Source organism: Eubalaena glacialis, chromosome 10, assembly GCF_028564815.1.
Source record: "Eubalaena glacialis isolate mEubGla1 chromosome 10, mEubGla1.1.hap2.+ XY, whole genome shotgun sequence".
Lineage (NCBI taxonomy): Eukaryota > Metazoa > Chordata > Mammalia > Artiodactyla > Balaenidae > Eubalaena > Eubalaena glacialis.
Genome location: NC_083725.1, coordinates 121,261,336 through 121,273,327, shown reverse-complemented (window position 1 = coordinate 121,273,327; position 11,992 = coordinate 121,261,336). Strand labels below are relative to the sequence as shown.

At 56.1% G+C, this 11,992-nt stretch overlaps 1 protein-coding gene across 1 annotated transcript in view; it reads left to right on the top strand.

Moving 5' to 3' along the window:
• Positions 1-261: 261 nt before the first annotated feature.
• LSP1 (lymphocyte specific protein 1) overlaps positions 262-11,992 on the top strand; it is a 38,556-nt gene continuing 26,825 nt past the window's right edge. The window contains exons 1-2 of the mRNA XM_061202285.1: positions 262-591; positions 767-1,003. Coding sequence (XP_061058268.1) covers positions 936-1,003 — 68 coding nt within the window. The 5' untranslated portion in view covers positions 262-591; positions 767-935. The remainder of the gene's footprint in view (positions 592-766; positions 1,004-11,992) is intronic.

Sequence of the window (11,992 nt, the reverse complement as noted above, 5' to 3'; positions counted from 1 at the left end):
GGACGCCAGTCATGTGGGATGAGGACCCACCCTAATGACCTCATCTTAACTGATTATATCTGCAATGACCCTATTTCCAAATAAAGTCCCATTCTGAGGTGCTGGCCATTAGGACTCCAACCTATGAATTTGGGGAACACAGTTCAGCCCTTAACAGGAGGGATCAGTCGTTTCTGGGCCTTTGAGGGTGGGGATGGGCAGAGGGGAGAGAGGGCATGCTTTGGAGGGCCCCGGGGTCTGGTGAATGCTTGGCGGGTGAGGGCCAGTTCCGAGCCCCCTGAGCACAGGAGGTGGCAGAGTCCAGGGGCAGCAGAGAGACTGGGGACCCCAATAGTTCAGGAAAGTAAAGAAAACTGTAAGAGAAGACGTGGGGCCTGCAGACAGGGCAGCTCGTGCTGGGCCCCAGAAATCGCCTGGAGAGCACAGACCAGTGAGGGGTGAGCCAGGCGATGGCCCGAGGCTCGGGGATTAGAGCGTCCGAGCTCTGGGCACGCATCCAGAACATCTCCCTCCAGAGAAGTCACCGTGCTTAACGTGGAGGCTCAGGGACAAGGACGGCGCCCTGTGCTTGGGGACACCGGCCACGCACAGGTGGGCTTCGAGGCCAGGGCTGCAGGGGGCCCAGGGGGAGCATGGGGGGCTCACGGGTGTCCCAGCCCCTGCACCCACCTCTGCCTCCACACGGTCCCTCTCTGCCCTCCAGGCCCCTGCAACTTGCTTAACGTTTCCTGATGGCTGTTTTTTTTTTTTCTCTCTCCTCTTGCAGCAACAGATTAAAAAACAACACCCCAACCCAAGCCCCGATATGTTCCAAACCTCAACCTGCCTCCGGAAGGGGGAAGTGAAACCCGGCTGGGGGTGAGGGGAGGCTCCGGGGCAGCCGCCCCAGGAAGCGCTGAGAGCTGCAGCACACACGCACAGCAGGGACCAGCCCGATGGCGGCAGCTCCCAGCCACCCTGGCTCTGAGGAGCGGCAGGAACCGCTGGTGGAAGAAGGCACAGGGTAAGGCCCGCGGCCGGGCCGCGTGAGCGCTGTGGTCCGAAGAAACCTCTGCATTTACACGTTGTCGGTGGGGGGGACGCTTAACTCGGAGGTCGATGGCACCCTTGGGGCTCAGGGGAGGCACACAGGCTGCAGGGCACCTTCCTGGGACCCCGTCTCACCCAGGGCAGGTAGACGCCTCTTCTGTCCGCCTCTGCAGCTGGGCCTCACTGGGAGAGTCCGGGTTCCCCCCAGCTAGTGGGATGCTGACCCAGGACCAGGAAGCCTGGATGCCTGGTACAGGTCCAGGATGCGGCCTGGTCACCTGGGGAAGAAACCAGGCCATGGGCAGGCAGTGCCGAAGCCGTGAGGGCAGGAGGTGGGGAGGGCCCCAGGCCAGGAAGCCTGGCCAAGAGGGGATGCTCTGCCTCGGGATCCTCAAAGCCTGTGCTTGAGGCCTGGCCGGGCCCCCTCCCCCAGGCTGCCCCCTCCCGGTGGTGACGGAAGCTGAGGTTGCCGCAGCTTCTGAGTGCCAGGCAGGCGCTGTTGGTTGGCGGTGGGATGTGAGGGGGCACAAGCCGAGGCTGTGCGGCTTGCTGGCAAAAAGGACCAGCCGTGTGGCCACAGCCAGAGCTGGGCAGAGAAACTGTGTGACCCAGGCTTCCTCAGGAGGCAGCTGTGCTCCATGGAGCGCTCCCCGTGCTGCCCCCCACCCCTCCCCCGGCCTGTGCAGGGACAGAGGAGGAGGGTCCCTGGCTGGGGGAGGGGCTGCCGAGGGCAGGCATCTAAGCTGAGCCACACCGTGGGGGTCCGACTGCCCCAGGGTGCAGGTGCCAGAGAGATGGGAGTGGTCAGGGCTTGGGGAGGGACACGTGTTCTGACAGTCAGGGGTGGGAGCTGTGTGGAGAGAGACCACCAGCCCAGGAGGAGGACAGCAGGGGCTGCCGGCTTCTGCCCAGGCGAGCGGAAGGGAAGGAGCAGGGGCTCCAGACTGGGGGAGGCGAGATGCTTGCAGCCACAGGACTAGGATGGAGCCGCCCAGGGCTGACTCCCACTTGCCCCAGAGCTGCTGCTGGGGAGGGGGTGAAGGGAGAGGAGGGGAGGGGAAGGGGGCCCACTAGGACCCCCGCTGAGCCCCCGAAGGCAGGGCTCCCCACAGCCTCAGGGTTGACTTGCAAAGTGGATTCCAACCCCAGCTCTTCTGCTGGAGGCTGGTGGCAGCGGTACCTGATTCTGTGATGATGCTTCTATTGATAATGAGAGGACAGAAATGTCTGCAGGGCGTGTGTGTGGTGTGTGTGTGCGTGCATGTGTGCGTGTGCGCGCGTGCGTGTGTGAGGGAGGAGGAAGGTCGTCTTCTCCATGCCGAATCCCACGGGGACCTGGTGCGGGGGCTTCGGGGGGCCGAGCCCTGGGGGAGTGGGGAGGCTGAGCGGCGGCTGGGCAGCTGGGATCCGGCCGGGGGCTGTTGTTGTCGGGGAAGGGCGTGCTGGATGGGACCCGTTGCTCGCTCGCCGCCAAGGAGGGGAGGGGGGCACGGCCCAGGCTCTGTGCCCTGAAGAGACAGCCCCATCCTTCCACGGAGGCAGGTCGCTCCACACACAGCAGGTGACTGGGGAACAGCTGTGTCCCCGCTCAGAAAGGGCCCCTCACGTCAGTGCTGACCGGCCCTGGGCTCCTCCGGCCACCTCATGCCCATAGAAGGGCACGGCTTGAGCGGCCTGGCAGGGCCTGCCCGCTCCTTGGCCCCCTCCTTGACCTTCCCAGCTGTCGTGCATGCCGAGGAGACGGAGGAGGCGGTGGAGGGCACGGCCGCCAGCCCAGGTCCAGGCGGCTCGCTGGTGCCTGTCCCCGGGCCTTGGGCTGCGCCTGTGCGGGGTCCGTCGGGGGCTCGGTTGAAGAACCGGCTGGATGCACCCCCGGCCCCTGGACCCTGGGCGCCCCGGCGACATCACCCCCACGGGGGGTATGTGACGCTGACATTTCAGAGTGAAACTGAGACCCAGGGTGGGTGGGGTTCTCGTTTCACAAGGTGACTAAGGGAAGCGGGGATTTTCCTGTCCAGGGTGAGGGAGAAAGTCCCTGACGCCTAGGCAGGGGACTGAGGCTGGGAAGCCCCGCCCAGGGGCCCCCAGGACAGCCAGGGTCTGTTGGGGTCGGAGCCGAGCAGGCGAGACCTGCCCCCATGCCCCCCTGCCCCCCATGTACTGCCCATGGGGGCTTTCAGGTCTGTGGATCCAGGGCAGGCCGTGTCCCACCAACTGGCCAAGTTGGGCCATCCCCTCGGACTGCTCCAGGACCCTCGGAGGCCCCATGTGCACCCCAACCCTCCCCGAGGCTGGACGGAACCACGCTGGGCCCTTCCCCTGTCTGCACCCATGCAGGACTCCTGCTGCCATCTGGAGATAGGCTTGCCGGCCCCCTGGGCCTCCCCCTGCTGCAGCCCAGCCCCTCCCTGGTTGGCCAGGATGACAGGGTGGTCTCCAGACCCCTGCCCCTGCCACGTGTTCTTTCTCTGAAAAACCATCAGGCCACGTCTTCCCATGCGTGGAAGCATTCACCATGGAGCGGTGAAAATCCGTGCCCCAGGGCGGCCACTGCAGCCTGCCCTGGCCACCCTGACCTCACTTCCCCCCGCCATCTGGCCTTCCCAGCTCTTCCCAGTTCTGGAAGGTGCCGGAATCATCGCAGACTTTGCACAGGCCCTTCCTCAACCTACCTGGCCGCCCCACCCCCTCTGCAGGTTTCCCTCCCCTCCCCCGGGGTGGTCGCTACCCCAGGCTCCCTTCGCATCTGCCCCCGTGGTGGGGGCCGGCATGGAGCATGGTGTGTCCTCTCCAGCACCCGCCCCGGGTGGGCTGGGCTGCTCTGGCCCTGGATGACCCTGACTGGGGGGGGGATGGGGTGAGCAGGTGTCTCTCTGCCCCCCCAGGCCTCTGATCACCACCGCCCGCCAGGCAGGGCGTGGCCACCGTGCGCAGGGGACGCTGCCTCAATCACTCCTCCGTGTGCTGAGCTAAGGGGGCAGGCAGGGTGGGGACAACTTGCAGGGCCACCCTGGGCAGGATCCCTTTCCCGGCCATCTGTCCCTGCAGACCCTCTCGGCCTTGCCCTCTGGGCTGCAGGGTCTTCAGGAGAGAGGCCGCAGGTCCCCACGGGGCTGCGGGCAGCTGGCAGCTGGAGGGAGGGGCTGAGCCAGCCGGGAGGCCTTGGACGCCTCTGTCCCCCTGAGGGAGCCGGTGGCATGTGAGGGGCGGAAACCCACCGGTGGGAACCGCCCACTCAGCCAGGTACCTGGTGGCCCTCCCACCCGCTTGCCCTCTCAGCAGGACCGGCACCGCCTGGTACAGCCGGGCACACGGCCCTGGAGCAGCGGGCAGTGCCAAAGGCCACTCAGGAGGACGGGTGGAGCCGGGCGGCATGAGGCCCCGGCCCCGGCAGCGGGCTGATGGGGTGGAGGGATTGGGGGCCGCACGCTAGGGCTCCTTCCCCAGACCTGCCCGGGATCCAGACCCAGAGGCAGCAGTCAGAGCTGGGTCAGGCCTTGGGACCCCCAGGTGGACCTCCTCTCCTCCTCCCCACGTCAGGGGTCTCGGGCGCCTGGAAATTTCCCAGGGGAGGGGGGAGGTCTAGCTCAGCCCAGATGATGGATGCCTTCCTCCTGTGCCTCCTCCCGCCTCCATCTGGACACTTCCCATTCCCTCCTTGGGTGGGGAAGAGGGAGAGGACCTTGACACACACTTGGGGAAGTCGCTGCACGGCCCACCCTGCTGATTTGGGAAGCCGGAAACCCTTCCCTGCATGCCCGCCCCCTTCCTGGTCCCCATTTGTCTCCTCATAAACAACCCTGGAGCCACCGGGGCAGAGCCAGGAGGGTCTCCGGGCCAGAACGGGCGGGCCCCCCAGAGTGGCACTGTGGGTTTGTGCAGTGCTGCCCTCCCTCCACGACCCCCCCCCCGGGCCTGCCTCTGCCTCAGCATCCCTCAGAGGGTGTCAGAGCAATGGGCCAGCCCTCCGTGGGGAAGACGAAGGTCCTGGCAGCAGCAAGAGGCCCCTGGAGCTGGCAGGGGTGGGGCTGTGAGTGTTGCCTTTGCTCTCCTGGGCTCTGAGTTCCAGGTGCAGGGGGGAGGAGGCGGGTGGGCACAGAGCCCCAGGGCACACGGCACCGGCTGCTGCACTTGGCCTAGTACTTTCTGGAGCGACTGCGCCTTGCCCCTGAGGCCTCCGTTTCCCCATGTACTCAGTCAGAGTTGTAGGTACTCAGCACTCACTCAGCCACTCGCCAAGCTCTGCAAGCCAAGGTTCTCACTGTACAGCCAGTGAGGCAGGTGCTAGGGCCTCCCTTTCCAGGGGCAGAAGCTGAGGCTTAAGGGCTGAACCTGCTGCTAGAATGTGTTTCCTAACACTGCTTCCCTGCAGGGGCTCTTTGGGGAGCCCAGGCCCCCTGCGACCCGGCTAGGACTCAGGGTGACCCAGGGGTGGGATTTGGGGAAGGGATGGGATTTGGGGAAGGGGTGGGATTTGGGGAAGTCCCTCGCAGGCGCTCAATAACCCCACCACTGTTGCTCTCGAGGTTCCCATGAAGACGAGGGCCACCCCGAATAGGGCACAGCTCAGAAGACACCCCTAGGGACCTCCTCCAAAGCAGAAATGGGACTTGGCATGGCCATAATGAGCTGGTCCTCTCCAGAGCCACCTGGAAAGGAGCCCTCAGCTTTGCTCTCAGGCCCCAGCCCCCAGCCCTTTGCATCTGGGGATCCTCTTTTTAGGGGGGCCCTGGGCCATAAGACAACCAGTGAGGGGAGTTCCCAAAACTCCCCAAACCCTGAGTGCGGCCGAGGCAGACAGAGTCAGACCCTCTCTGCCGATGATGAATTGAGACTTAGAGGGGAAAGCACAGGCTGGGGGTGCAGGGCCAGGGGATGCTCGGCCAAACGGGAATCCAGGCCCATGGTTGGGAAGCCAGCCCAGCCCCTGCCCCTTCCCCCATACCCATGAGCCTGAAGGGAGGGGGCTGGGGCCTGCGCGGGTGTGGAGTTTATAGAAGATAAGGGGATTGAGAAAATCAGGCCTCCTAACACTGCCCAGCCAGCACAGCCCTGCAGTGCCAGACACAGACAGATAAGAGGTGTGGGGGGCGGGGGGGGCGGTGTCGGTGGCGGGAGAGGAAAGCCCCGGCCCTTTCCTGGGGTCAGGCCAGTCTGTCCAAACTCCGTCAGCTAACTGCCTCCAAGCCGGGAAGGTGGGAGTTGGTGGGTTCGCGGGGGGAGCATTGTCTGGTCTCACTGGCTGGCAGGGAGGGGCTGTCTGGGAACCTAGGAACGGAGTCCACGTCACCCCGTAGCAGTGGGAGGGCCTCGGGGCTCTGGCCTCAGAGCCTGCAGCAGGGCCAGCTCTGGGGGTGGGCGTCCGCAGAGGTCAGCAGGGACAGCCTGCGGAGGGTGGAGGTGGCAGTAACTGGGGGGTAGTCGTGGTGGGTGCAGCCTCGGCTTCCCCACTATCCCATGAGCTGTTGGTGAGGACCAGGAGAGGGTCACTGCCCTGCTCTATGCCTGGCAGGTGGGATCTCAGAAGCTGCTCCTTCCTGCTCCCAGGGAAAAGCACAAGCCCCTCACTCTGAAGGTGTCTGTACCCCCACCTTCCTCGGGAGAGGAAACTGCTTTGTTGATGGTTTCCCTTCTGAGGTCCCAAGGCTACCAGCTCACCCTCTCCTCCTCTCTCAGTTGCCTCCCTTCGAAAGATAAATGGGACTTGGGACAGATGCAGCTAGCTAGTTGATTCTAGAGGAATCTGGAAAGAAGCCTTCAGCCTTTCTCCTGGTCCCAGCCCTTCCCCAAATCCCAGCTTCCTCTCTATACCCACCACTGCACCACCCTGGCTCCTCTCCCTTTGCTGGACCTAGGCACGTATAAGACAGATGAGTACTCAGAAACACTGCTCTACTTGGAGTCACCCAGGAGCCACTGAAACCAACAGCCCTGACCCCTCTTCTGCACCTCACCCCCCATGGGCTCTCACTGCTTAATGCACCTTTCGTTGGGATACAGCTCTATAAGCGTGGACTCGTGTGTGTGTGTGTGTGTGTGTGTGTGTGTGTGTGTGTTGAGAACATCTGAACAAGAGGGCAGATCCCTCCCTCTCCAGCCCCTATTTAAGTTCTATTGTGGTACTCAGCCTACTGCGGAGAGGGTATGTTCTCTTATGTTCTTCAGCCACAAGCTTATGAACCATGTCTTAGTCACAGAAGAAAGAAAAAAGGAAAACAAAAGGCTCAACAAGAGAGAAAAGTGTGAATGAAAGGAAAGGTAGATGAAGAAAGGTAGGAAGCAGGAACAACTGGATGATGGATGGATGAATGGATGGATAATAGGTGGATGGAGGGATGGATGGATGGGTGGATGGATGAGTGAGTAGATGGATGGATGATGGGTAGAGGGACAGATGGGTGGATGAATGGGTGGACGGATGGATGGGTGGATGGATGAATGGATGGTTGGATAGACTAATAATGGCAGAATTGATGAGTGTTTGGATAGATAAATTGTTAGTAGATGGATGGGTGGATGGATGAGTGGGTGGATGGATGAGTGAATGGATGGATAGATGGAAGAGTGAATAGATGCGTGGAAGGATGAAGGGTAGAGGGATAGGTGGATGGACAGAGAGGTGGATGGGTGGATGAATGGATGAGTGGATGGATGGAAGGATGAAGGGTGGATGAATGGGTGGATGGATAGGTAGATGGATGGATGGAGGGATTGATGGATGAGTGAATGGATGAATGAGTGAATGGATGGAGGGATGGATGGGTGAGTGAATGGGTGAGTGAATGGATGGGTAGATGGATGGATGAATGAATGGTGGGAAGATGGATGCATGGGTGGGTGGGTGGATGGGTGAATGGATGGGTGGATGGATGGATAGGTGGATGGATGAGTAGGTGGATGGATGGATAGATGAGTGAATGGATGGTTGGATCGAGGGATGGATGGATGGATGAATGGTGGGCAAATGGATGAATAGATGGGTGGATAGATGAGTGGATGGATGGATAGGTGGATGGATGAGTGGATGGATGGACAGAGGGATGAGTGAATGGATGGATGGATGGGTGGATGGGTGATTGGACAGATGAGTGGTGGGTAGAGGGATGGGTGGATGAATGGAGATAGGTTGGAGGAGGGATGGATGGATGATGGACGGATGAATAGGTAGATGGGTGGATGGATGAGTGTTAATGGATGGAAGGATGAAGGGTGGATGAATAGATGGATGATGGGTAGATGGTTGGATGAATGAATGGATGGATGGAAGGATGGACAGATGGACGGATGGATGGATGGATGAGTGAATGAACGGGTGAATGGATGGGTGGGTGGATGAGTGGATAGATGAATGGATAGATGAATGTTGGGTAGAATAATGGGTACAGACTGAAGGGATGGTTGGATGGATAGATGATGGGTGGATGGATGGGTAGATAGGTGAATGGATGGATGAATGAATGGGTGGATGGATAGATGAGTGGATGAATGGATGGATGGATGGGTGGATGGTTGGGTGAACAGATGGGTGGATGAATGGATGAATGGTGGGTAGATGAATGGGTACAGAATGGTGGGATGGTTGGATGCATGGGTGGGTGAATGGATAGATGGAGGGATGAGTGAATAGATGGATTGATGAATGATGGGTGGATGGATGAGTGGATGGATGACTGTATGGGTGGGTGGATGGATGAATGAGTGAATAAAGGAATGAATGGATGGATGGATGGATTATGGATGAATGGATGTGTGGATGGATAGGTGAATATATGGATGATGGATGGATGGATGGATGGATGATGGGTGGATGAGTGGATGGCTGGATGGGTGGATGAATGGATGAGTGAATGGTTGGATGGATGGATGGGTGGATGGATGGGTGGATGGATAGGTGGATGGATGGGTGGATGGATGGATGTGTGGATGGATGGGTGGATGGATGGATGTGTGGATGGGTGGATGGATGGTTGGGTGGATGGATGGGTGATTGGATAGATGAATTTTGGGTAAATGGATGGGTGGATGGATAGGTGAATGGATGGATGGATGTATAATGGGCAGATGGATGGATAGATGGATGGGTGATGTATGTGTGTATGTATGTATGGATGAGTGAATGAATGGATTGATAAATGTATGAATGGAGAGATGTTTGGATGGATAATGTGTGAATTGATTGGTGGATGAGTGGATGGATGGATGGATGGATAATGGGTGGATGGATGGGTAGATGGATGGATGGATGTGTAATGGATGGATGGATGGATGGACGGATGGGTGGATGAATGAAGGGATGGAGAATGGGTGGATGGAGAATTATGGGTGGATGGATGAGTGGATGAGGGGATAGATGGATGGACAAGTGAATGGTTGGATGTGTGGATGGATGGATAGATGGAGGGAGGAGTGAATAGATGGACTGAAGAACGATGGGTGGATGAATGGGTGGATCGATGAGTGGATGGATGACTGTATGGGTGGGTGGATGGATGAATGAGTGAATAAAGGAATGAATGGATGGATGGATGGATTATGGATGAATGGATGTGTGGATGGATGGGTGAATATATGGATGATGATGGATGGGTGGATGGATGATGGGTGGATGAGTGGATGGCTGGATGGGTGGATGAATGGATGAGCGAATGTTTGGATGGATGGATGGGTGGATGGATGGGTGGATGGATGGACGTGTGGTTGGATGGGTGGATGGATGGATGTGTGGATGGGTGGATGGATGGTTGGGTGGATGGACGGGTGATTGGATAGATGAATTTTGGGTAAATGGATGGGTGGATGGATAGGTGAATGGATGGATGGATGTATAATGGGCAGATGGATGGATAGATGGATGGGTGATGTATGTGTGTATGTATGTATGGATGAGTGAATGAATGGATTGATAAATGTATGAATGGAGAGATGTTTGGATGGATAATGTGTGAATTGATTGGTGGATGAGTGGATGGATAGGTGGATGGATAATGGGTGGATGAATGAAGGGATGGAGAATGGGTGGATGGAGAATTATGGGTGGATGGATGAGTGGATGAGTGGATAGATGGATGGACGAGTGAATGGTTGGATGTGTGGATGAATGGATAGATGGAGGGATGAGTGAATAGATGGACTGATGAACGATGGGTGGATGAATGGGTGGATCGATGAGTGGATGGATGACTGTATGGGTAGGTGGATGGATGAATGAGTGAATGAAGGAATGAATGGATGGATGGATGGATGGATGAATGGATGTGTGGATGGATGGGTGAATATATGGATGATGGGTGGATGAGTGGATGGCTGGATGGGTGGATGGATGGATGGGTGGATGGATGGATGTGTGCATGGGTGGATGGATGGTTGGGTGGACGGACGGGTGATTGGATAGATGAATTTTGGGTAAATGGATGGGTGGATGGATAGGTGAATGGATGGATGGATGGATAATGGGCAGATGGATGGATAGATGGATGGGTGATGTATGTGTGTACGTATGTATGGATGAGTGAATGAATGGATTGATAAATGTATGAATGGAGAGATGTTTGGATGGATAATGTGTGAATTGATTGGTGGATAGGTGGATGGATGGATGATGGATTAGTGGTCGGATGGATGGATGAGTGAATGGATGGATGGATGGATGGCTAATGGGTGGATAGATGGGTGGATGGGTGATTGGATGGGTGGATATGTAATGGGTGGATGGATGAATGGGTGGATGGATGGATGAATGAATAGCTGGATAGATGGAGGTTGAGTGAATGAACAGGTGGATGATGGGTGGATAAATTGGTGGATATATGGGTAGATGAGTGAATGGATGGATAGACGGATGGATAGATGAATGATGGGTGGATGAATGGGTGGATGGATGCGTGAATGAATGAACGGGTAGATGGATAGATGGATGATGGATGGATGGATGAATTGGTGTATGGACACACAGAGTGGAATTATGAATTGGTGGATGGGTAGGTAAATGGAATGTTATAGATAAACGACTGGACAGATGAATATAGATGTAATTGGGTAATGGGTAGAGTTTTAGATGAACAGATGGGCAAATATAGAAAGAGACAGAAGAATAGGAAGACAGATACTGAGTAAATAGATGTATGGCTTGGTGCTGGATGAACTATTGAAGAGATAAATTGGTGAAGAGTCAGACCTAAATCAGGGATTTTTCACTCACTGTTCCCTTTTCCTAGAACAATTTCTTCCGTCGATGTATGGAGCTATTGTACTCAAGTCTCTTTACAAATAAGGAAAGGCTTATTCCTCCCCATGAGGTTTTCTTTGACTCTCATATCTAAAATATCAACCCCTTCCATAACTCCATATCGTCTTACCCTGAATTCCATCTTCTATAGCATTTACCATCATCTGATATATTGCAATATATATTTCCTTGTTTATTTTTTTTATTCCCACCAAATGTCATTTTGTGAGAACAGGAACTTTTCTAATTCTAAACTCCAGCACCTAAAAAGTGAATACAGTCAGCATTCAATAAGTTTGTTGAAAAATATATGGATAAGTGGAAAAATATATAAAGATAAATTTAGAGATGAATGACTAGGTGGTTGTTTGGATGAGATATGGATGAATGAATAGATGAATGAAAATAACAGTAACTAACATTTATTGACAATTTACTATGTTCCAACAACTGTTTTAAGTATTAACTCATTTGGATGGCCTTATGGGCAAAATAATGGACAACTATGTATATGGCAGGACAAACATATATGTATTCATGCACAATCGGATGTCTGACTTGCTAGGTGGGAAGATGGTTAGACATATGGATGGATGAATAGGCAGATATATGAATGGATCTATGAATGGGAAGGATAAATAGTAAAATATTTAGACGAATGTGAGGACAGTAGAATATTTGGAGAGATAGTAGAATGTACTAAAGAATGAACAAATAGTTCACCAGTTGTATATATGG